At 41.7% G+C, this 25,783-nt stretch overlaps 1 protein-coding gene across 1 annotated transcript in view; it reads right to left on the bottom strand.

The window, feature by feature from the left end:
- The window catches only part of LOC310680271 (uncharacterized protein), a 33,049-nt gene extending 9,113 nt beyond the window's left edge, over window positions 1-23,936 (bottom strand). The window contains exons 1-15 of the mRNA XM_083446647.1: window positions 23,720-23,936; window positions 22,957-23,101; window positions 21,320-21,364; window positions 19,805-19,932; window positions 18,709-18,839; window positions 18,463-18,617; window positions 17,117-17,223; window positions 16,366-16,556; window positions 15,559-15,692; window positions 14,192-14,256; window positions 12,822-12,904; window positions 12,298-12,465; window positions 4,205-4,394; window positions 3,058-3,199; window positions 1,388-1,432 (exon numbers count right to left, since the gene is read on the bottom strand). Of these exons, the coding sequence (XP_083302773.1) occupies window positions 1,388-1,432; window positions 3,058-3,199; window positions 4,205-4,394; window positions 12,298-12,465; window positions 12,822-12,904; window positions 14,192-14,256; window positions 15,559-15,692; window positions 16,366-16,556; window positions 17,117-17,223; window positions 18,463-18,617; window positions 18,709-18,839; window positions 19,805-19,932; window positions 21,320-21,364; window positions 22,957-23,101; window positions 23,720-23,905 (1,915 nt within the window). The 5' untranslated portion in view covers window positions 23,906-23,936. The remainder of the gene's footprint in view (window positions 1-1,387; window positions 1,433-3,057; window positions 3,200-4,204; window positions 4,395-12,297; window positions 12,466-12,821; window positions 12,905-14,191; window positions 14,257-15,558; window positions 15,693-16,365; window positions 16,557-17,116; window positions 17,224-18,462; window positions 18,618-18,708; window positions 18,840-19,804; window positions 19,933-21,319; window positions 21,365-22,956; window positions 23,102-23,719) is intronic.
- Window positions 23,937-25,783: the final 1,847 nt, after the last annotated feature.

Below are 25,783 nucleotides of genomic sequence, written 5' to 3' on the forward strand. Positions count from 1 at the left end.
TGTACAGCCGGAAGGGACCCTGAGGATCATCTAGTCCAACTTCCTGCGTTGCAGGAATATGCAGCTGTCCCAAATGGGGGTCAAACTTGTGACCTTGGCGTTATCAGCACCGTGCTCTAACCAACTGAGCTATCCACGTACATATTCAGAGAGGATTGCAATGGGAAGGAGGCCACTGGGGAAGGACTTTGCAATGACAAAGTGCTAGGAATATCAATAGGTAGACAAAGACCTGAATGCAAGATTTAAACAGGAGTAAGGAACCTGTGGTCATCCAGATATTGCTTTAATGCCAGCCATCACTGACTGTTGGACATTCTGGCTGGGGCTGATGGGAGTTGGAGTCCAACCAGGTTTTCCAAAAAGGACTACTCTAGAAGCAGAAGGAGAAACCAGCACTATTCCTATGTCAGTTTCTGCAAGTCAAAAATACCTGTTTACATAATCTGAAAGGTGGGTTTTTTGTGTGAAGGTATTGGGTGGGTGGGGATATACAGAGGTTCCATTTCAGGTGCCATATAGCTTTTTGAGAATGGGAATACTGGCAGAAATATTGGCAGGTATGGGGCAAATAGAGCCATATTTCCTTAATCAGAAACTCATTCTGTACATTTTCATACCTCTCTGACAGGACTAAGAATGAACCATGTCTACTCAAAAATAAGTCCAAAATAAGTGGGACTTACTCCTAGGTAAGACTAGCTAGGAATGCAACCTTAATGAGGACTGAAAGCCCAGAGACAGGATCCTGTCAAGCACTTCTAAGTCTCACTGATTTAACAGAAGAGAATTAAGCATGTGATAAATGCTTCCATAGAAAGCAACAGCACTTTAAAACGCTCATTTTGGACAGGAGAACTCTCTTTGCTTGTTGTTGTTTTAAAACTAAGGTCCTCCAAGTAGCACATCTGATTTGTTCAATTTGTTTAAAATCTCTACCTTACCATTCAGCTAAAAAATAAATAAATATCAAGGTAAAAGGTTCTGAATGAAATTCTGCTTGGAACTGCATAATATGAACAAGCACAATGGATAGTGGGTCTTGTCCTTGATTCAATAAAGCAAGCTTGAGATTGAAATATTTAGGCACAGGATTGTTCTTTATACAAAAAGAACCCTCTATTTAACTACATATCCTGTGTGAGACACACTTAAAAGCAAAATCTGGGATAAATGGGATAAATGCTCTTTGCCTTTGCTTATACTGAAGTGAAGCAACTTCAGGTGACAGGTTGAACTGAGATCATCAGATATGTGGGATGACTGAGGTTCAGGAAACAAGATTCCCAAGATGCAGATACCCAAGCGTGCTCTCTCTCTCTCCTATATATATATATATATATATATATATATATATATATATATGATGAATTATCATTTTACCTACCAATCCAAGGGAGGAAGAACTTATAGGTCGTCATAGCCTTGGGATCTGAAAATATATATAACACAAAATATTGTTTTGAGGTTGCAATCCTATACACACTCATTGCTCAAAGCAAGACAAAAACAAAAACAGGATGGAATGAAAGGCAAACTGTAGTGAATATTACAAACTTTGTCTATTTTTAAATTTTAAGCAGACCAATCTGTTTTGAGATGGCATTTGGTTTTCAAAGAGGTACTGATGAACCTGTACAAAACTGACAAGGGTGCTGTTTACTTCTTTAAGATTGTGCTCCTTGCCAAATCCAGCTTGAAAGGCACCCTCTTTGATGCCGCAATTGACGGCTCTCATATCTCTAGGCTGGTATTACATCACCGACACAAGCACTAGTAGTAGCTTGTTACTAGTTAGCTTGGACTTTGGCCTCTCTCTAGCGCGCAGAGTCATGATGACCAGCAAAATCCAGAGCTGCAAAAAGAATAATCACTAAGGGAAAGGTGCTGTGGCGCAAATCCAGCCCAGCCGTTTCAGGACATGACGTATAGGACTAAAAACTGAATGTGACCACAAAGGAAACACAACTGAAACCTAAAGCAGGGGTGGAAACATCAGGCTGCGCCCTCGTAGCATCTCAGTCTCCCCAGGCCTCAACCCCTTTCACCTGGTTACTCTCCTCACTGATCCTGAATTGCAGTATTTTTGCCTCTTACTTGTCTGGATGGAGAATAGAAGGGATGGAGAATGCAGTCTATTTTACAATAGGGGAATGTTTGCTGCTCCATCTACTTTTGCACATGGCCCCATCTCCATTCCTGGCACCTGGTGTTCAGAAGTTTACCCACAAGGAAATATGGCCTCCAGGCTGAAAGTGCCCCCCTCCCCAACCACTGTGTCAGGGACTGGGCAGAAGAGGAATGGTGGAGCCTGACCCTTCCAGAGAAGAAGAAGACAGTTCAGAATTACAACAGGGGTATGAGGGAAGTCACAGCTCAGAGGCAGATGAGGGGGAAAGCTGAGAAATAATGGAAGAGGAGGAAGAAGAAGCACCAGAGGGGTGGCAGCTGACAGACACTGTGTCTTTACAAAGCATTCCAGACCCCTCCCTCCCAGAAACCGGCAAGCAGTGAATGTAGGAGAGCACAGGGCTCAGAAGCAAAGGGCCCTCAGCGCCACCCATAGGGGAGATGATGACGAATGAGCAAGTGGGAGAAAAAGGGGGTGGATGCCATTATTCCCAGAGGCTGTAAATATTGAATAAAAAAGCAGATTTTAAGAAATTTTCCTTGTCTTATCCGTTCCTGGCAACCTGCTGTGGGAGTTGTTTCCTCTGCCACCTGACACACTGCCTTAAAGTCTAAGAACCAGTTTTAATAAACAAACAGCTTTGTGTGAAATAGGCATCAGTGTACAATTTAGAAATAAGTATATTGTGCCCAGTTCACTGTGAAGTGTTAAGAGTGTAGCTGCTATTTGCATATGGTAGCCTAGCCTCTGCTACTTGTCCTGCCTATTTACCGCTGGAAAAATGCTCCTCCTCAAGAAAAGCGGGAAGCTTCCCTTGAGGGCCCCATGGGGAGAATGGGGCATGAGGCAGCTGTGGGCTGTGGCAGTCGGGATTTGTGCTTTGGGGGCATCTGTAAGGGGAAATTTGCAGCTGTGTGTAAGCTTACCTCCATGACCAAACACAGTTTTTGCATAATCTGGATGGTTAACTACTAAAACAGCCACGAAGCCACCAAACCATCTAGGGTAGGCATAAGGATATTTTTCTGCCCATTCCAAGCTTTTCTTCAGTTCCTGTCCTCGCTGGATCTGCAATGACAGAAAGTAACCACATAAAATGTTTATTAAATCATGTCCTGAGTGTGTAGATGTTACGGTGGAGAACCCATCCCAGAGAATCATTCATTCAGTGAATGAGAATTTATCTTTCACTTTGTTTCTGAAGAGAGTTCTACAAGAAGGTACTTGCATGGCATATAAGATTAATAGTCAAAATTTTCACAGAAAGTACACTGAAGATCTTATCAACATGACCTTGCAATGGTCACCTCTTCTGGGTGGTGCTGGTTTTGCCCTCCCTCTTCCCCTCCTGCCACCTTTATAGGGTGTTCATCTACCATATTGCACAACTTACATGTGAGGAAGGGTTGTTGTTGTTTTTAAGACAAAGATGAAGAAACAAAAGATAGCTACGCACCAATACAAGCAAAAGAAAACACACATCAGACACATAAGCACAGAGAAAAGGGTGGCAAATGAAATATATTTTCAGTAAATCTGATGAAAGCCAGAACTCGCTTGTAATCACACTACTGGTGAGAATTCGAGGAGAATATCCTGGAAATGTTTCAAGGTGATCTTGTTCTGACTGGGTGAAAAAGCAGAAGGAGAATTGGACAGTAAGAAGAGTCACCTCTTATTCACTCTACTTATGCACATGCACACAGTCACACTCACACACTCTCTTTTCTTACATTTGTAATCACAATTCTCATTCTGCTTTTTAACCTAATACTGTATTTTCCCATATATAACACGCCCCCGTGTATAAGGCGCCAGTCTTATACACGGAAAAGTACGGTATTCTCCTTGAATTCTCACCAATAGTGTGATCAGATGCAAAGGGAGATTGTGATTTTGCACTTGTGCTGGAGGAGAGGGGTTCTTTCTGCCAAGTGAAGCTTCCCATCCATTTAAAGGCTGAGAAAAGCTATATCTGCCTGCCAAGGAGAAAGAAAGCCCATCTTTGTTTGCATCTGCCCCTTCAACTGCAAATAAATATTCCCCCTCCCTTTTCCAAGCCTTCTTCCTTACCTCCCTGTTATGGCCATAAAGCCAGTGACTGGAAGGTCCTAGGAAACTCTTGAAGTTTTTGAGAAGTTCTTTCTTCCTCCGGTACAACTTAATGATTTGCAGGAGCCCAAAAAGAATAATGAGCCCTATAAAAAGATGCAAGACCTGTAGAAAGTGGGTATCCATTTTTTCCAGCAGAGAAAGCATAATGCTTCAGCAGGCTCTGCCCTTTTCCAGCAGCCTTTGTGTTGCCTTATTATGTATATGAATAGAGACTGCCTTTAAGTAACCAGAAACCTCCTATTTAACATGCACACAGAGGCACTTCTTGGGTAACAACTGTGGGCTGGAACGCTCCAGTGCTTCCCCCCAGTGTTTGAGAGGGAATTGTGCAAGGTAGCAAAATATCTTCTGTAGTTTGGAGGGACAAAGGTGATTCCACAACATTTCACCTAGTTAATCCAGAAAACATCCTGAGTTGGAATAGCATTGGTACTTCAAATGTTTATGTACCATGGCCTATGTTGGTAAGGTGATACCTGACTGCTTTGAGCTGAAGATTGGGGGGCTAATGTCATGGCGCATGCATGAGGTTACATTCACAATGTGTGACGTGCACCTGTGATGGCACACACATGATGCAGATCACATGCTTGTCCCATCTCGTGCTCAGGAGGAGCTTGGCTCGGTGGTTCGGACTCCTCTGCCACCTCAATATGAGGGAGCTAAGCCCCCTGCTGAGGAATACTGAAGGGGCTGGTGACGCCTCCGCCCCCTATACTTGGTGCAACTGATACCAGTGCTGTGCATGTTCATTCCCACTTCAGTAGGAGAAATGGGCAGGTCAATGTGCAAAGGTTTTTAATCCTGCAGTACAATCCTAGACATGTCCATTCAAAAATGTAGTCCCATTGAATTCAATGGGTCTCACTCACAGGTTGATGACCACTTTCTCTTTTTCCCAATGTCACTTCCACTTCACCACATTTCTGCACCAGTTTGTGATTATTATTATTTAAAGTCCTCACAAAAATTCATCAACATTTTAGTGCACATATTTTTATATTTGCAATTTTGTGTAATATACACATTTTTGCAGGCAGTTTTACCATGTTGCTAATACACGTTTGTGCACCCATATGCATTTTCTGCACAACTTTTTAAATTGAAGAACTGCATCGTAAAATTCGATCAAGTGCCTGTTCGCTGGTTTGCATTTTGTTTTGGGAAATGTGAATACCACCCTGGCTCTAAACTGCTATTTGTATTCATATATTACCAATATGGACAGTTATTTTGAAACTGCAGTCTTAATTTAAGACGTATTTATTGAACAGATTTTTAACTTTCCTTTCATGTAAATACTTCAAAAAACCACGAGCATCTAACAACTCATTGTTAATAACATTTATATATTAAAGTAGCATTTAAAAGTGATAGCAGCAGCTAAACAAACTGTTCAAACTGGGTTTGTATGGGGAAATAAAGAGTCTTTATGAATAAAGCAATATTCAGCAATACCTATATCTTTCTGAAAAAGAGCAATATCCAAGTAGATCAAATGGCATCAACATATGACTAAATTACTTAATACGTGTTTTTCAGTACCAAAGATTCTGGTGACCTCTGAGAAATCAACAACTTGAGTAAGTTTATGTTCAATGAATGGATCACAGTGTTAAGCTGTTACCTTCCGTCATAGTTGACCAGTTGTAATTATTGATGAAAGGCAGTTTACTGAATGCCCTTTCCCCTTCTGCAGCACTTAGAGGGAGGTAACAAAGATCTTTTTTCTTTTTTAAAGAAACTTTATTAATTTTTTAAAATAAAGACAAAATACAAACATCATCAAACATACTGATACAAAAGGGAGGAAAGGATATGGGTCGGAGGGATGGGAAGATAATGCCCTACATTAATTCATGCAATGCATCTTTTATCATCAGAATCCAAGGCACGCTGGAAGGATGTAAAAAAAGAGCATTAATTGAATGAGTGCACAACTTTTCAAAGCAATATAACATAATGCCGATGAGTGTAAAAAATATGTCACTTAATGCCAGAAGTTTAGGATCACCAGTTAAGAGAGCAAGAATTGAAGCTTTACTGGAAAGGGAACATTTCAATATTGCCTTGATTCAGAAGGACAAAACTATTCAAAGGGTAGGCGATCAAATATCACTGGCATTTGAGACATGAGTCCTTTGACTTTTTGCATACTTCATTGCTGAATCTGGGGAGATGCATTACGGTATATTGCTTTGAAGAGGACGCTACAAAACTAAAAGAGTGTAACAACTTTAACAAAACAAAAAGTCTGAAGTGCATAGCCCCACGACACCTCAGAGCTGGGAGAGCTGTGAAAACCTTCTCCCTGGTGCACCAGAAACAAAATTGGGAGCGAAGGTGGGGGTTTGTTCCCATACTCCACCCTCTCCCTACCCCCAGGGGTGCATTAAGATAGCCTAATGTCTTGTTGAAAAATTATAATGACTACTGATGTATTTTATTTATTTATTTATTTGCTTGGTCTTGCCAGGTTTTATTAGAGGCCTGAAGTATGGAAGCTTTTATCTTGCCTTTGCCTCTCTGGGTTTGCCAAACAACAGGAAGTGAGGACAGCACCATCTTTGAGTGTTGCTTCTGGAATCGGGATATTCAGATCTCTGAATATGCTCTCCACTTGTTGCTCATCAAAACTGCCTGGTATTTGCCATTTATTAGAACCAGCAACTTAAAAGGGAACCCCATTGTCTTAGAGCAGCAATATATAAGGAATGATTTCCATTGAGAGAGGGTCTCTGCACAGATGTCTTGAAACAATTCTAGGGTGACCAAGCCATATTTCAGAAACCTGAAATTGTGCATAGCTTTAAAGTTTAAAGTATTTCTCAAAGTGGATTACTGTGTTTCTAGGTAATGCTGATGTTCTGTATGCTCTTTCTATATCAGTCAGAGAAATAGATACATTTATATTTAAACTTTTTATCCATTCCACTATAAAAGAAATCATGTCTGCTTCCTCCTCCTGTTCTGGAACTGTGCAAAGAGGAAAAATTTCTCTTCCGTCCCAGTTTGAATATTCCTCCCACTTTAGTTCAAGATCTTCATTTGTCTTTTGCAATAGTTGCAATTCTGATTGAGTGGATAAAGTCATATTAAGGGCTTCATTTGCAGTATGTGAGAACTTTGTTGGTAAAGTTTCCATTTCAGCTTCTAAGAGCTGCAATGCTGCAGCCCAGTCTGTTGCTGAAACCTTCCTTAATTTGTTTATAAATTCCTCCATTTTTCCTCACTCCTTTCTGATGCTGAAGGCCAGACATCATGTCATCTTTCCTAATCTCTTCAAACAGCACCAGGCAATCAGCTTCCAATGCTTCTTGTAAATCTTCCTTAACCAGCTTACTTTTATGAACCAGCATCTCCCGTGACATTAACTTTCTGAAGACAAATTTGAGGAGGAGAATGCTTTTATTTAGCAGTCATTCAACTATAAATTAGCCCCATGCATATTGGAGATGCTGGGTCAGGCTGCCATTACCCAGAAGATCTTCACTAGAAGATGCTCAACCCAATCTATGGGTTTGAACCTCTGGTGCCCAAGGGTTCTCAGAAGGGGCAGTTTATGCTCTGTTTCTAGATTTACAATCCCCCCCCTTCAAAAACCTTCAACTAGCATGGGAGGCTGATTGAGCCTTGGGGATCGATCCTTCAGTGGTCTAGAATCTCATAGAATCATAGAATCATAGAGTTGGAAGAGACCACAAGGGCCATCGAGTCCAACCCCCTGCCAAGCAGGAAACCACCATCAGACCACTCCTGACATATGGTTGTCAAGCCTCTGCTTAAAGACCTCCAAAGAAGGAGACTCCACCACACTCCTTGGCAGCAAATTCCACTGTCAAACAGCTCTTACTGTCAGGAAGTTCTTCCTAATGTTTAGGTGGAATCTTCTTTCTTGTAGTTTGGATCCATTGCTCCGTGTCCGCTTCTCTGGAGCAGCAGAAAACAACCTTTCTCCCTCCTCTATGTGACATCCTTTTATATATTTGAACATGGCTATCATATCACCCCTTAACCTCCTCTTCTCCAGGCTAAACATGCCCAGCTCCCTTAGCTGTTCCTCATAAGGCATCGTTTCCAGGCCTTTGACCATTTTGGTTGCCCTCCTCTGGACACGTTCCAGTTTGTCAGTGTCCTTCTAATCTAATCTAATCCTCTAAACTGTTTATTTCTGTTTCAGCCCTGCTTAGGGAAAATTCATTAAAACAATACATAAATGGTTTTTAACCCTGCATGCCAAAAGGATGCCCCCCCCTTTTGTTGGTGGGATTGCAACATGTAAGGCTCTTACTACCTGTGGTGGAATTGTGTGTATGTAAACAAACTTGGGGATTCAGTGGTTTTTGAACTCAGCACCATTACCAGAAAAAAATCTACAGTATATGGGCACCAGACTGTGTTTACTTTCCATGCTTTCTGGAGGACCCTAACAGAGGGTCCATGTTGTGCTCGGCCCCTGAAACTCTTCCCCAACTGGCTTGTGGGTAGGGCTTGCCCCGCTCCAAGCCGGTGGTGCCACAGTTATGCCACTGGCCTTTAGCCAATCGGCATTGTGGCAAAGGTTGGGGGTTGGGGGTATCTATTTGGCAGCTCTCTCTCTCTCTCACACACACAAACTTATCCTCACCGTCTTAGTTTCAACCACATTCTCCCAGCAAGATCTAACTAGTCATATTGCTCTAGGGATTGCTCCTAGGCCACAGTGCTGCAAAAACCTCCCCGACTCCATCAACTAAAAATGTGAAGCTGGATAACCTTAGCCCTCTCAGGATTTGGTGAATGCACTCCATGCTACAAGCGACTGAAAAGCAAATCACAATTCAGCCATACCCAATACATTAAGATTACCTGACGTCCCCATTTCCCGGGGACAGTCGTCAGATTTACAAATCAGTCCCCATACAAAATCCATTGAAGTTGAAAAGTGTCCCTGGATTGATTGAAAAAAATCTGGTAACCTTACAATACATTTTTTAAAAAGCAAACTACATCACTTGGAAAGCAGGCATTTTCATATGTGTTTGTAAAAGCACTGTTTTATCTACCTTGAGTCGTGTTACTTTGTGGATTAAAATGTTTGTAAATCATTTTAACGGGTTTATTTTTTTTAGAAAGACAGAACAGAAGTCAAATAAATAAAGGAGAAGACTCTGCTCGCAATTCTACTGTGTGGTAAACAGAAGTGTGACTACCTCATAAGGACTGGCAGGTCTCTTCAAATATATGGCAGGTGGGACTTGCAAAAGTACCAGCATCCATAGATTGAATTATTTGCTACTCTGTCAGATTAGACATTTAGAGCTGTCTGAAAAACTACTATGTTTTCAATCCTAGGCACACTTATTTAGAAGTCCCATTGAACTCAGTGGGGTTCCTTCTGAAAGCATTTATGTAAACATGTCAATTAATATATTTCCCTGTATTGTATAGACTTGACCATACTTCAGCATACTTTCCACTTTGAAGATTTTTTGGAACCTTGTTAGGTAGCTTCTTCCACACCTTGCAATAGTAAAACTGTATTCATAAAGTACAGTTATGAATAAAGTACATAAGTACATAAAGTACAGTAAAAGTACATAAGTACATAAAGTACATAAAAACATAAAGTACAGTATGTGGACATAAGTGTAAGCAACCTGTTTATAACTTTTTGGCACTGAACAATGGAAGGTTGACTAAGGAACTCAGTAATCTTTGAACTTTGGTTAGCCTTGACAACAGGATAGCTATTTTTAGACATAAAGGTAAACCCTCACATTTGCTTGTAGATAGTTATTAAGTCTTGTTATGGGGTGGGCAATGTCCTTTTATAAAATAGTGGCTTGTGAGAGAGCCACTTCTGTGCTAAGAAGGAGGTGGGGTTGCGGGCTTCGCGGCCCCTCCACATGCGCGTGGCAGCCCCATGCAATGGGGGGGGGATTCCCAGCCGTGTCACTCCCTAGCTGGCCAATCGGCTGGCTCGGGGGCGGAGCCTGCCCTATAAAGGCAGGACAAGGCCAGGGATCACCCTCTTTGCCACCCGCCAGCTGTTCCTGCTTTTTCCCACCCTCCTACCCTATAAGGTTTTATTTTTGACCTTGCTATGGACCTTGGTTGGTCGCTGTTGAGGGGCCTGGTAGGAATTTTTCCACTTGGCAAATTGGCACCAGCCACTTGGTTTTCGCCTACCTCGTAGCAAATCGTCACAACTTCCTGGGTATTGGCGGTTAGGCATTGGTTTAGTTCTGAAGATGGAAGAGGGGGAGTAGCGCCATCACCTGCCCCACGTATTGAAGGGTCGTCCGCTAAAGGATAAATGGTTAAAGCTATGGAACATAGGATTAAAATTTACCGCTTGTCTGACCTTGAAGGAAACTATATTAAAAATGATGCACAGGTGGTATCTTTTGCCAGCCAGGCTAGCAAAGATGTATAGAATGAAAAATAAGAACTGTTGGAAATGTGAATCGAAGGAAGGAAACTTTTTCCACATGTGGTGGTTATGTGAAAAAGTTAAAACTTTCTGGGAAAATATATATAATGAGTTTAAAAAGATTTTTAGATACACTTTCCAAAAAACCCAACAGAGGCATTCTTGCTAGGTATGGTTGGAGATGATAAAACAAAGAGTGACCAGAAACTGTTCCTTTATGCTACTACCACGGCGGGAATATTACTTGCACAGAAATGGAAGAAACATGAAATGCCCACAGTTGAAGAATGGCAGTGGAAACTCATGGAGTATGCAGAAATAGCAAAATTGACTGGAAAAATCAGAGAACAGGGCGACGAAGCATTCCAAAGAGACTGGATGAAATTTACAACATACATAGTAAAGAACTATACACAAATAAAGAAATCGTTCGTTTTGGATTTAAGAATATTGAACAAACATATTACAACAATTGAAGGATGAATGAAATTTTGTTTTGTTTTGTTTTTGTTTTGCTTTTTATAAATTTTTATTAAGCATTTCAGCACAACAATTTGTCAAAAACATATCAACCTTATTTTCCCCCATAAATTTCCCTCCCCCCTCCCTAAAAAGAACCCACCCTCCCTGACTTCCCTCAGTTCCTCTCTCTGGTTTTTGAGCACATGTTATTCTCTGCATATTCTAAAATTGTAATGATCCTTAATTTATCTATCTATATATTACCAATAGCAAATTTGGATTTGTTTATTCAAAACCTACCAATGAGTTCAGTTCATTTTGTTGTTTCTTTAAGTACTTTGTAAAAGGTTCCTACTCTTCTTTAAAATCACAGTTGTCCTTGTCGTGTAATTTATGCATCAGTTTCACCAGTTCCACATAGTCCATCAGTTTTTCTTGCCACAGTTCTTTTGTCTTGATTTCTTCGTTCTTCTAGCCTTGTGCAATTAAGACTCTTGCCACCGTTGTCGCATACATAAATATGTTCTTCAGTTTCCTTGGCAGGTCTTTTCCTACAATCCCTAACAAAAATGCTTCAGGCTTTTTTACAAATGTTAATTGGAACATTTTCTTCAATTCATTATATATCATTTCCCCCAAAAAATTAATTCCCTACAATCCCACCACATATGATAAAAAGTTCATTCTTTTCCAACATACATTTGAGCCAGTTTTGTACATTCTTGCTATCTGAACTGGTGTTATATACCATCTATACATTATTTTCATATAATTTTCTTTAATAAAGAACAATCTGTAAATTTTAAGTTAGTTTTCCACAGTCTTTCCCAATCTTCAAACATTATGTTATGGCCTATATCTTGTGCCCATTTAATCATAACTGATTTCACCTCCTCGTCTTTTGTTTCATTAATGAAATTTTGAATAGTATTATTCCATAGTATTACATAGAATGTAAATATGACAAATGTGTAAATATAAAGAAAATATAGAGAAACCAGAAGAAGGAGGGAGGGAAGTACAATTTTGTTTAGAGTTAAAGTATTAAGGTTAAAAGAAATAATGTATGTATTATGTATTATGTATTATGATGGCAAAATTTGGAAAATCTCTAAAACCAATAAAGATCATTTTTAAGGGGGGGAGCACCTCCTGATAGAATTCTCTGATATATCAGTCAAGTTTCTTCAAGAAGAGGTGTATCCCATTCTCAGACTTCAGGACCATCTGAGGGATAGGAATGGGCAGCTTTGATGGGTCTGGCAGGATTTCAAAGCGAAGCAGCGTTAGAGCAAGAGCTACTTTCATCTCATTCATAGCAAATTGTTGCCCGATACAGTTCCTAATAAGAGTGGAAAAGGAAAGTGGCTATGAATATCATCAAGTGATCAAATTCAAATGCATCACTGTCTATATTAAATGAGGTCAAAGTAGTAGTCCGTGATCTTTTGCACACTGAGTATGGGTGACACCTACTTTCTGCCTACCTTGCGAATTCCACACTTAACCTGAGAAAAGAGCTGTATGAATTGTACAGCCTTCTGAAAGACAAAACGTTCTCTATATGTGCTGCACACATGTACTTCCTATAATTCTTAAAGTCATGCCTGGTAGACCTTGCCTGGGGACAAAACACAAACTTTTCTTCTCCTTTTCAAAAAAGTCGATGCTATTAAAAAGGGTGTGTTTCAGACTCACCTTGATCCAGCTGCAAAAGGGATGAATGAATGAGGATGTCTTTGAGATGGGTTGTCCGCTGAGAATCTTGTAGGATCAAATACCTAAAGTAAACAAGGTTTTAGGTACCTTATTAATGGTTGTTGCTTGCTAAACTGTAGCATTACTTTTGACACGAGAGGAGATGGATTTGTAGGAGAGCTAAACAACCCATATTGTTCAGGGAACAATAAGAAAGAAACACCATTGTTCCAAGTGCAATGGGGAAATGTATATATTTGCATCCTCTAGGTTGCCATTGTAGGCAGCTGTTGGAGCTTCCTAAAATAAGAGCAAGATCTATTGATCTGAAAGCTAGTAAGCATGCAGAACTTCCTCATCATTATGATGACGACTGGACCTAATGGTCAGGGGTCCCTTTACCTTTAAAAGGAATTGAGAGCAAGCTTGTGAAAGTGCAGTTTGAAATGCACGTAGATACCAAATAAAGGTAAAGGGACCCCTGACCAGTACGTCCAGTTGTGGCCGACTCTGGGGTTGCAGCGCTCATCTCGCTTTATTGGCCAAGGGAGCCGGCGTACAGCTTCCGGGTCATGTGGCCAGCATGACTAAGCCGCTTCTGGAGAACCAGAGCAGCGCATGGAAACGCCGTTTACCTTCCCGCCGGAGTGGTACCTATTTATCTACTTGCACTTTGACGTGCTTTCAAACTGCTAGGTTGACAGGAGCAGGGACCGAGCAATGGGAGCTCACCCCCGTCTCGGGGATTCGAACCACCAACCTTCTGATCAGCAAGTCCTGGGCTCTGTGGTTTAACCCACAGTGCCACCCGTGTCCCAGCAGATACCAAATACATGCCCACTATTTAATGGCAATATAGGCTTCCATATGGTTTACAGAGACTAAAAGCCAGTTATATAAACATTAAAATCAAACCATCCACAATTAAACTATACAAGAAGATTTATGTGAATGGGCATTTGCTGCATCACACAGAGGCCCATGTGCATCCTAGAGCCTTGTAGAACTTCAGAACACAGTTGGATGCTTGAATTTAACTATCTGGTTACATACCCTCCAACATGTTGAGACCCCAAACCAGGACATGCTCCCATGCATGTCACGTGACCCTCACAAGACCATGGAGCCCAAAAGGCGTGCTTCGGGGGGGCTGTGCTCTCACAGCTCCCCAAAAATGCATTTTAGGACACCACGCAAGATCACAGCCCCACAGCTTCTTTGGTGCAAGATCTCAGTGTGAAATGGCGTGAGATCATGACACCCAAAATGGCCACTGTGCTCTTGCAGGGAAAAACAAGACGTCCCTTTTTTCCAGGACATTGGCAGGTTTTGTGGTTATTCTTTTCCCTTATAGAAAAGGAAGTATTTACCTCAGGGTCTTGCCATACACTGGGGTTTTTATGAACACAATGGATGGCAACTGAAACTCTAAATCCTGTAAAAGAAAGAACAGGAGAATACAGTGATTACATCATTTTAGAATTGTGAGTGAACTGGAACTCACCAAAAGATCACAGACCAACAACTAATTCAATGCAACCAAGGAGTTTTGGACCTTATAGCATCGAGGGGCTTGATTAAAATAGCTCTTCAGATTCTTGCCTATGTTTCTGTTGTTGATGATTATATGTGCATACAGTGGTTTCAGCAATGGATTTCTCATGCAAACTGCACGGACCAGCAGTTAATTAGCAAATCTGCAATCAAAGTGCAAACTAACAAATATGGGTAAACCACATTTTATTGTGCTTCACATATATGGTTCCTCACAAGGAGGATTCTGGTGTAGCTGAAGGCACCCCTGCCCCTTTCCAGGGAAAGGAAGCCACCCACCTCTGCCGCCTTTCTTCTGCCCTTGTGTTGGTATGTGCACAAATCCCCTGCAAGGGACTGTCAGGATGCTGTCAATGGCTCCCAGCTGGTTGCCCAGGAAAGTATAAAGACAAGAGGAAGTTTCTTACAGACCTTTTTTATTTCAATCTTTATAGAGAGAGGCCATAGAACCCAGCCTCTTGGATAATGGGGGTGTCCCCAGTGACTCTTCATCCACCCACCCCACCGGTCTCTCCCACTTCCTCATTTGTCATTCTCATCATCACCTCTATGAGCTCTTTGCTCTCCTACTTCTGGAAGATGGTGGGTCTGGAATGCTTTCTAATGACAATGTGTCATCCAGGTGTTGCTCTGGCTCTTCCCATGATTTCCCAACTTTTACCCTCATCTGCCTCTTAGTTGAGACCTCCCTCAAACCCTTGTAGTAAATCTATACTGTTGTCCTCTTCCTCCTCCCTGGAAGGGTCAGGACGGGGAAGCGGTCTCCACCATTCCTCCTCTGCCCAGTCCATGACAGCGACTTAGACAAGTTGTCCATTGCTATGTTACCAACCAAGTGGTGATTGAAGAAATGATCTATATTTATTTGCACTTCCTCTTTTGGTGCTTCTTGGGGATATCTGAAATCAGCTGGAATTGCTGAAGTTCAGTCAGTATTACTATGATAGTAGTAGCTAATCTGCGGTCTTCCAGTTCTGGTTGGTTTGCAACCCCTATCATGGCTGGCCATAATGGATGCAGCTTATGGAAGTTGGCAGTCTAGCAACATCTGAAGGCTCACAGTCTAGTCACCCTGGATTTATACTGAAGTTCTGAGCTGCAATCTAATTTCAGGGTTAGGGGCTCTACAGTGAGTAAAAGGGAATGACAAACAGAACTTCGCTCTTAAAGAAAATATGCAAACCTTCAGGTAAAGTGCGTCCATCGAAAAAAGTAATGGGTTTGCTCAGCTGTCGGGACACTACCGGAACTGGAGAATTTAGTCGGAGACTCTCCTTTATGCACATTGTGGTATAGGTCATCTTACCAAGATCATCCCTGAAAGTTGCAAATGAAACCATTCATCTTTCTGCTGGCAAAACACTGGGTGTTAATAGCAGTGCAATATCTGGAAAGCATTCTGTTATCCTTATCAAATGTCCAGGCATGGGCTTTCTTTTCCCTTCCACCAGGAGTGGCAGCTTGGCCCCGTGACCATAGATGCCAAGGGCCATGGGTGCCATGCAGCGTGCATGGCCCTAGCACCAAAATTTGTGGGTGCCTGGCACCTTCATGGGGAATATTATGGTTGCTCAGGCACCCAGGGCCCCAAGGAGTTGGCAGCTATGTCTGCCACCTTGTATAATGGGAATAAAAACCACTAACTCAAGTGGTCATATCACATATCTTAGTTGGGTTCTTGGAGATTTGGAGGTTGATGTCAGGTGAGTAACAGGTTGATCTGGCCTAGGCAGAATGGCTTCAAAGGCCAAATTGGAAAGCCCATAGGTGGGAAATTCCCCACCCATGGATTAAGACGTGCCTCCCACCCAACTTTCCTTCTCTGAAACTGGAAGCTCCCCCCAGCTGCTTTTCAGTTGTTGCTGCTGCTGTTGTTTTTAAAAAGCGTAGGAAGACTTTCCATAACGTTCTTCTCAAGGTTTTCAAGTTTGGCCCTCAGTTTAAGTCACTCGGGGGTGGGGGAATCAAAGGCAAACAATGTTGATCTCACCAATGGATGTCCTCTCGATCCCCAAGAATGTCTTTGATTTCATCTCTGCATTTCTGCTGGTGCTCTGGGTGCTGAGCCATAGAATGTAGGATCCAGGAGATTCCACTGGCCGTAGTATCATGGCCTGCAAACATGAAAGTGTCCACTTCAGCACGCAGGTCTTCATCAGACAACCCAACTCCGTTTTCATCCTGACAAAGTAGGGGATAGGTAATCAGCAGCCAACTCGAGAATTCAAAGAAAAATAGTGTGGTTGTGTTTTATATCAATAGACATGAAGAGGAAATGTAAATGAAAACACCAGACCAAAAAGTGTCACAGTAATGGAATTTTTAGATTTGTTCTACAGATTGGCTTCTGCTTCAGTGGCCCACATAGTGGATTATTCCTCCGTGTCTTGAGCAGGTTTTGTCATGATTAACAATTCTGCAGTTCAACCTCACTGTCCATTTCCCCCCTAATCTGTAACTCTTGTGGACTCAAAAGGCCCATAAAATGATACAAAAGGATGACAAAGGTGAAGCTGACATTTCTGTAGTCCCCTGAAAAGATGGGGCAGAGTTGTCACCTTTTCCCATCATTAGTACTACAGTAATGGACCTGGTAAAAATGTCCTTTCTGTGCAATTCTTAAGGAGAAGATCAAGGTGAACTATATTTAATCAAGTATCTGGCCAGCTGTTTGCTTTGTGAGCCAGTTGTAAAAGATGTGTAAGGTAGAGGATGCTAAAGTGCTTCATATAAATACTTACCTTGGCACAAAGAAGAATGTCCAAAAAATCCAAGCGTCGCTTCTTCTGGATCTTTTCAAGTTCCCTTTCATTCTTAAGTGATTCCTTCCTCTCTGCAATTACTTTTTCTACCATTACAAAATAAAATTACATCAGTATATCACATTTCTTTATCGTTATTTCTTTAACCCTATATTACCCCTTGAGTTCAGGGCAGGTGGCAAATATTTTAAAATATCCAAAATGAAGGTTACTTTAAAATGCAGCTAATATACAACTGGCAGTGCAATCAGGCAATGGAGGGGCATGAGAGAGTCATGTAGCCACCATGGTATCCACAGCTGTCCTTCAAGCACAAGGCAGAAGCCTGATTTGGGTTACACTTGACTGCAGTTGACCCAGTGACTGGGCCTGAGGCTATCAAGTGGGACTGGCATGGGATCCTGTGGATACCAGTGGAGTGATGCTTACACCCCTTCAAGGGTGGAGGGAGACCTCTGTCCCATCCAGCTCTCCCAGCATGAGGGTATGGATTGCACCCTAAAATGTTGCATTAGGTCCAACTGTAATTTAGCAGGTGCCATCTGATTGCAGATAATCTCCCTGGACACTGAAGCCTTATTAGGGCTGGACAGAGGATGCTAGATGCTCGAGGAGTAGCAAGGCTTGTTCCCATGAGTACCAGAAGGAAAATAAGATTGCAGTCTTATATTCATTTACCTGATAGCATCCCATTGAATGCCATGGGTTTTATTTCTGAGTAGACATGTACTGGATTGCAGTGTAAATTATGCTAAAATATGGCAATGTCCTTAAATTGCATAATTTATACTGGTTACAAAGGTTGAGTTGTCTTTCTGCATAATTTTGGAGAACTTATAAAGCAACAACGAAGAGGTGCTCTTGAACACCAGCAGAGACCCTTTTCCTGCACTTAGTGACCCCGTACAAAAGAGTATTTGAGAAAGAGATTCCAGAACTTTCAGCTTAGATGCTCTCAGGCAGGTTTGCTTGAATCCCAACACTACCGATTTTCAACATCAAGCAATGGATAAAGGACAGAACTATTAGCTCTTGCACAGTTGGAACCACCCTCGGCACCACTCGCCACGGGCGCCAACAGGTAAGCCCCACTGCACATAATCAGTGACATGATGTGGCTCATGCACACCACTTGAATGGCGATGCCTATGCATGTGGTGGGGGAGCCCCCTCAGAGATTTCATTGGAAGCTCCTAGGAGTTGGCTCCTATGCCACTCATTATCAGTGAGATATCCTGTTGAACCAAAGGACTTGCTTATAGTAGTCCATTTCGGTAAAGCTCGCATAGGAAGAAGAGAAGAATCTGCCAATGTCTGTAAGATACCTGTATGATGATGTGCCAAGCTGCAGGCTTCCTTAAAGCGCCGTCCTGACGGGGTGCATGAATAGATGAGCTGATTCCGCAGAAATGCTGAGGTGGCTCTCTGAAACACTAGGAGAGTCATATCTTGCACAGCATTGACATAATAATCCTGCTCTCTGGAGGAAAAGAAAAATGGAATATTTCAGACAAAGAGATATGGGCCATGCCACCAAGAACCTTCAATAGTATTAATTTGACAGTACTAACTTGTCCGTCTGGCAGCTACTCTTGTAACTGAATGCACATTTCATGATGCTGTCAAGAGTCATTAAACTGACATGGTCAAACATCTCCAAAGACTTTGTGGGGTCCTCTGCAATCAGCTTCTCCCATTTATCCTGATGTGAGAAACAGGTGAGGAAGCTTAAGTTGCTTGCTTTGGGCAGTGTTCAAGTAAATAATCATGCTAGAACAACGATTACTCTCCTCCCCCGTACATTCCCTGAATCATCCCCAAGTCTGCTACAAATGGTTGGGGGAATTTAAGGCAGGGGTGGAGAGGATGAGAATGTTCCATTGCCCTAGGAGAAATCCTTGTGTAGGCAGAATATTTGCTTTTGCACTCCATTGAGTACCACCCACCGCCTGAAAGCTCTGTATCTTTTCTTTAAAGGTGGAAGTGCTTTGAAAGCATCATATCTGATATTTCCCAAATCCCTTCTTCAGTTTCATTGCGCCTGTGTAGCAATGTGAAGTGCCCTTGTGCAACATGCACCAAGCCATGCACCTGTGCGCTAGTGTACAGCAATGCCACTGGATTTGTGCCACAGATGAGTGTGACTGGTGGTTGCTATGATAATATCATGTCAGGAGCACTGTAAGGTAATCTCATGGGATACAACTCCTAATGCTTTAAAAATGCAATATGCTGAGTTCTCATTATATATGTGTGCAACAGATTTCTAGGTTCTTTTGTGCAACTATGTTTCAGGATGACCATGGGGCTACTTGTGCACAAATTGCTACTGCACTGTATATGAAATGTGGGGGGGGGGGGGGAATCATGCAATACACATGGTACAGATGAGTCTTTGGAAATTCAAAGCAAAGACAGACGTCTCTGCTGGCAACCATGTGGAGGAATGCGGGTCATGTCTAAGGTGCCTGGGCACAGAACTGATGGAAGTGATAAGGCATAGTCTCCATTATTTCATTGACAGAGCTCAGTATTTTGAATAACATGCTACCATTTGGCTGAATACACACACAAACTGGACTGGGGTAATTCTTCCCAGTAATAACTGATACAGAATTGAGTATTTATAATATCATTTCTTTTGCAATGTGAGAATAGGTTAATTACCAGCATAACTTTGACTGAATCTGCAATTTGTTCCACATAGGGTTTCAAAATGTCATAGTGGAAAGCTGGTGTTAGCAATCGCCTGTGCTGGTGCCACTTGGGTCCATTTGAGACAAGCAGTCCTCTCCCTATGGGTACAAATAGCAATAGACTAGTTAGAGGGTACATAGCAAAGGATTCATGTTATTACACCCACTCTTGCCATGATTTGTCCCCTTTGATTTTTCAAATCCTCTTGCAAAGATATTTGCACAGTGCAAAGCTCAGTATGTTTGTTGTTGTTGTTGTTGTTTAGTCGTTTAGTCGTGTCCGACTCTTCGTGACCCCATGGACCAGAGCACGCCAGGCACTCCTGTCTTCCACTGCCTCCCGCAGTTTGGTCAAACTCATGCTGGTAGCTTCGAGAACACTGTCCAACCATCTCATCCTCTGTCGTCCCCTTCTCCTTGTGCCCTCCATCTTTCCCAACATCAGGGTCTTTTCCAGTTCTATGCAAAATGCATCATGGGCTGTCCCTTGAGTCCGCTAGATGACATCGCAAGGGATCGTTGCCTTAGGAGAGTGAGAAAAATTCTCAGGGATGACTCACACCCCGGCCATCACCTCTTTAATCTTCTACCCTCTGGCAGGACATACAGAAGTATAATCAGCCATACCAACAAGCTAAAAAATAGCTTCTATCCGTGGGCTGTTAGGCTGTTGAATGAAAAATAACATAGCAAAATTGACTTGCAAGGTAGTGTGTTGTTGAATAAGAGATTGAGTGTTTTGGGGGGGGAGGCTCGTTAAATTTCATTGTACACAGGTTGTACAATGTCAATAAATGTATTATTATTATTATTATTATTATTATTATTATTATTATGCAGAAAAAGAGATGAATGGATTGGTATTAGCTAATGTTAGGCTGTGGTGCCATGATTAATAATAATAATAATAATAATAATAATAATAATAATAATAATAATAATAATAATTTTATTTATATCCCGTCCTCCCCAGCTGAAGCCGGGCTCAGGGAACAACAGTTCAATAATACAACATTCTAAAATCATTTCATTAGAAAATTAATTCAGATCAAATTGATGGCAACCATTGGGCTATATGGGATAATCCTTAAATTCATCCCTTAGACAAGTAGCACATTACAAACCTAGGTGCAACTGCCCATAAAATCAGTACCATATGACTAAAATCTTTGTCATGTGGGACAGTATTGGGATGGGGACAAGGCACGGGATAGTGAAGTTCATACTGCATATCCAGACCAGCAGGAACACCCATGAAAGCCAAACAATGCCATCGGCATGCCCCATACCATGGTACCATACCCTAAGTGGTGGTGACACAGCTGTCGAGAGGGGAATGCTTCACTTCCCCAGCCATTCCTCCTGAAAGGAGAATTAAAACTCTCCAAAATTAAATCAAGTTAAGGCTTGGGTGACAGTTAAGATTGCAATGCCCTTGTATTCTGTAAATGACAACGATGCGTAGACAAGTAACTCGTACACATACCAATCCAAGGAAGCAAGAGCTCATAGATATCTTTAGCTTTAGGATCTAGAAAATTAGAAAAGTCAAACATACCAATCAGTGTCACAAATTTAAATTTACAGGAAGAGTTAACATTTTCAGCACTCATGTTGGAAATCTGTTAAATTGCGTGTTTTTTTAATGAAAAGATGAGAGACACAGTAAACTTGAGCCACAAAAATTTACACGTTTCGCATGGCAATCAGTATTATTTAGATGTATGTATGTGCTATGGCAGGATGCGGGTGGTGCTTTGGGTTAAACCACAGAGCCTAGGGCTTGCCGATCAGAAGGTCGGCAGTTTGAATCCCCGCGACGGGGTGAGCTCCTGTTGCTCGGTCCCAGCACCTGCCAACCTAGCAGTTTGAAAGCATGTCAAAGTGCAAGTATATAAATAGGTACCACTCCGGTGGGAAGGTAAATGGCGTTTCCGTGCGCTGCTCTGGTTCGCCAGAAGCGGCTTAGTCATGCTGGCCACATGACCAGCTATACACTGGCTCCCTTGGCCAATAAAGCGAGATGAGCACCGCAACCCCAGAGTCGGTCACGACTGGACCTAATGGTCAGGGGTCCCTTTACCTTTTTATGTGCTATGGCAAGCCATGTCTAAGGCCTGTGGTATTCCTCCTCTGTGATACCACAAGAAACTATAGACCTTTCATTGTTTGCCTTGTGAGACATTTCCTTATCATGGCTATTCCACATCCATTAATCTAACCACATAAAGGTTTTAGAAATCTTTTATCTGTGATTGAGATTCATATCAGTTTTTGTTTTTATCAGTAAGTCCCCTTGAACTTACTGATCAGGGGAAAAGGTGGGGTACAGGCAAAACACGCACAAGCACCCCATTTACATGGAGGTTACATTCCAAGGCATTGTGCAATTAAGTGAAATTGTGTACCTTTGAAACAGCAAACACCCCGTTCCACACCACCCCTTTTGTGACCGTTTTGTGATATTCTCAGGTTACTTCTGGGTTCGGTGCAGTGTGCATGTGCACAATTGCACACATATTAAATGTGCATAAATGGGGTGTTTACTGTATAAATTAATTATTAGTATTAGTATTATAGACACATGTTCATAAAATGAAGCAGAGTCTGGAGCATGTTCTCTAGAACATTCTATATCTATAGGTGCATCATCATCAACAACATTATAATTTTATTATTTCTACCCCACCCAGCTGACTGGATTACCCCAGCCACTCTGAACAGCTTCCAACAAAATACTAAAAACATAATAATAAAAAACAACAAACATTAAAACTTATTAATAAAATGGCCATGTGGACCTCTACAGAGGATAGTCCTCTATTTGAAAGCAAGCTCTGTTTAAACAGCTTTCTGGTCCAAATGTGGTTTAAGGACAAATAATCTTGAGAAGGGAGAGCAGGAAGTTAGCAATTAGTTGGCACCCAGATAGCAGACTGAGCAGACACATAATTCTCCTGGTCACAATTTTCCCCCACTATGGCAAAATGTATTTCTATTTAAATTATAGTAATTATTTCTAAAGTTGCACATGCAAGTTTTATGCATGTCCTCATTTTTGTTGATGCACAAATGGCCACCCTACATATAAAAAATGAATTATCCTCAATGAAACACACTTACCGTTTCTGCTAAATAAAGTTTTGGCGTAATCAGGGTGAGTGATAATCACAGCAGGAACAAAACCCCCAAACCATCTGGGGAAAGCGTAAGGGAATTTTTCAGCCCACTTCTCCATCATGTTCTGGTCCTCTGCATGACTGGGGATCTGCAGTGATAGGATTTCCATTTTTAGTTGCACTCCCGTCTCTTTCAAGTGCGACACGTGACCTAAGCTGGGGAAGTGATTTGAGAACTTTCATCTACCTAATTCTCTTCAGTAGGAAATGAATGGGATACCAAGCACATCTCAAAGAGGTCTGCCAGTTTCCATGCACAGTCTCTCCGTATACAGGTGTTGTTTTTCAATAATGCTTGCTAGTGTTTGAAGAAGCCTGTCCGTTTGATAGATTCAGGGAAGCCACAACCACTCATAAACAACAATTCCAGTAATGTAAGGGACCAATTTAAAATAGAAACATTGCCACCTGACCCCACCCCCACCCACCATGGCCCCCTCCACCTCTTCCCCCCTTTTCTTCCTAATGTAACACTAATGTCTCAACAGATGAAACTGACCTGCGGAAAATGTAACTTGAAAAAAGAGACATTGCACATACTTTGCAAACCAAGAAATCTTTAATAAAAATACATTAAAAAGAGACCAATTTAAAAGTCTTTAAAACACAAGTCAAACTGTGTCCCCATTATACCCAAATTTCACCCAAATCTAGCATATTTTCCAAGCTCAATTATCCACACACATATACTGTATCTTTTTGCTTACCTGATGGATATTACCATAGAGCCAATGGCTGGGAGGTCCTGGGAAACTCTCCAAAGTTTTGAGCAATTTTTGTCTCTTGAAATATAACTGGGTGGATTTAATCACCACATAAACCAGACAGAAGCCAGCACATAGTTGCACGATCTGGAAAGTGAGACTTGCCGTTTTCTCTGTTGTGAATACCATGATGGTAGCGTCTCTAGAGCTGTGGCTTGAGATGTCTTGTGTCACCTTCTCCTTTTTATTCTTCCAAGAATAGTTGCTGTAGCCAATAGTCAGGGAGATGACAAGCTCACACTTGTTATTGCATAAGCCTCCTGTTGCAACCTTCTTTGCTGTTTCTCCCATAATAATCACCCCATTCATAACACTTGACTTGAAGAAACCCTGAAGGAAAAATTTCAGTTTACCATCTCATCTAGCCTTTGACCTGCTTCAATTAAGAGAGTTTATTAAATAGAATAAGGGTGAAACTTCACTGTATGTTGGATATCAATTACAGAAAATTATGTATACATTCCATGGTTATGAATCACATTCTAGGATTCACAAGGAGCTCCTTCACCCAGTTGGAATACTGAGCTTCCCTTGGCTTCTTACATGTCACAGATTTTAATTTCAGGTGAAAACTGAGCATATAGCTCCATTTCAATCTGGATTCAGATTTGGTTTGGGGACTAACATAAACTTTGGTCACCTTGTTGGACAATCCACACCAAGAGATCTGAACATGGAGAGTACTTCCTTCTTGGTTTGGTAGACCTTTCAGCTGTGTTTAATACTTGATAATCAAGGATATCTTTCTCATGATGGGAATGGGCAGAGGTTAAACCATTTCACAGTATTTCTGGTCCTTCCTTGAGGGTTGGTGCCAGCTCAAGGATCATCCCCTACCTCCTGTTTGAAATCTGGATCACTGGTGGGCAACCTCGAGCCTATTAGGTAGTTTGGATTGAAAGGGTACTAGAATAATGAGTCCAACACCATACAATAAGCCAGTGACAGAGGAAGATTTTTACATTAGGTCTCCCAATCCTTTGATGTGTTTGCTTCATTTCTATGAATGTGTTTCACTGGAAATGTAATATAAGCCCATGTCCTGACTCTTGCAAGCTACGTTTCCAACATCCAACTTGTTAAAAGTAGCCAACATGCTTTGGTTCCTTCATGCCATAACTTCCAAGGCAGGTAACAACTCATCTCTATGCTCTAGAAGATATCTTCCAAGCAAAAGATCTGCTTGCCAGTCACACCACGGGTTTCAATAAGCAAGGAGTCTATGTGCCACAAGAACTTACTATCAGAAGGCTATAAAGATAGGCCCATATTTCTTGCCTTACAACCCTGAACTGTGTGCTTTCAACCTGTACCCGCAACGCATTGAAGTAATAACACTGAGAAAGTGGTGATTCATACAAGTGTGTCCAATAGTCAAAACAGTTGTTCTTTGTTTAGACACCCATGCGATGACTTGCATGGAATAAGTAGGTGGTTATTTAACCCTAGGGAAATACTTAAAGGGTGCAATCTGCAAATCAATTGAACTGAAATATTTAAGCATCTCCATCTGTGAAGAAGAAGAAAAAGAAGAAGAGTTTGGATTTGATATCCCGCTTTATCACTACCCGAAGGAGTCTCAAAGCAGCTAACATTCTCCTTTCCCTTCCTCCCCCACAACAAACACTCTGTGAGGTGAGTGGGGCTGAGAGACTTCAGAGAAGTGTGACTAGCCCAAGGTCATCCAGCAGCTGCATGTGGAGGAGTGGAGACGCGAACCCGGTTCCCCAGATTACAAGTCTACTGCTCTTAACCACTACACCACACTGGCTGTCTCACACTGTGGCTTGAGATGTCTAACTGAGTAACGTCAATGGGACTTACTTCCAGGTAATTGTACATAGGATTTCAGCCTTGCAGCATAATCCCATATCTGTTCATTTAAAGGAAGCAACTCCCATTGTTTTCCATGAGATATATTCCTTAGTAAGGCTGAAATCCACTTATCTGGAAGTAAACCGCTTTGAATTCAACAGCGCTGAATAGACATGATATGGGCTGCACTAT

The sequence above is a fragment of the Podarcis tiliguerta genome, assembly GCF_965153285.1.
Source record: "Podarcis tiliguerta genome assembly, chromosome: 6".
Taxonomy (NCBI): Eukaryota; Metazoa; Chordata; class Lepidosauria; order Squamata; family Lacertidae; genus Podarcis; species Podarcis tiliguerta.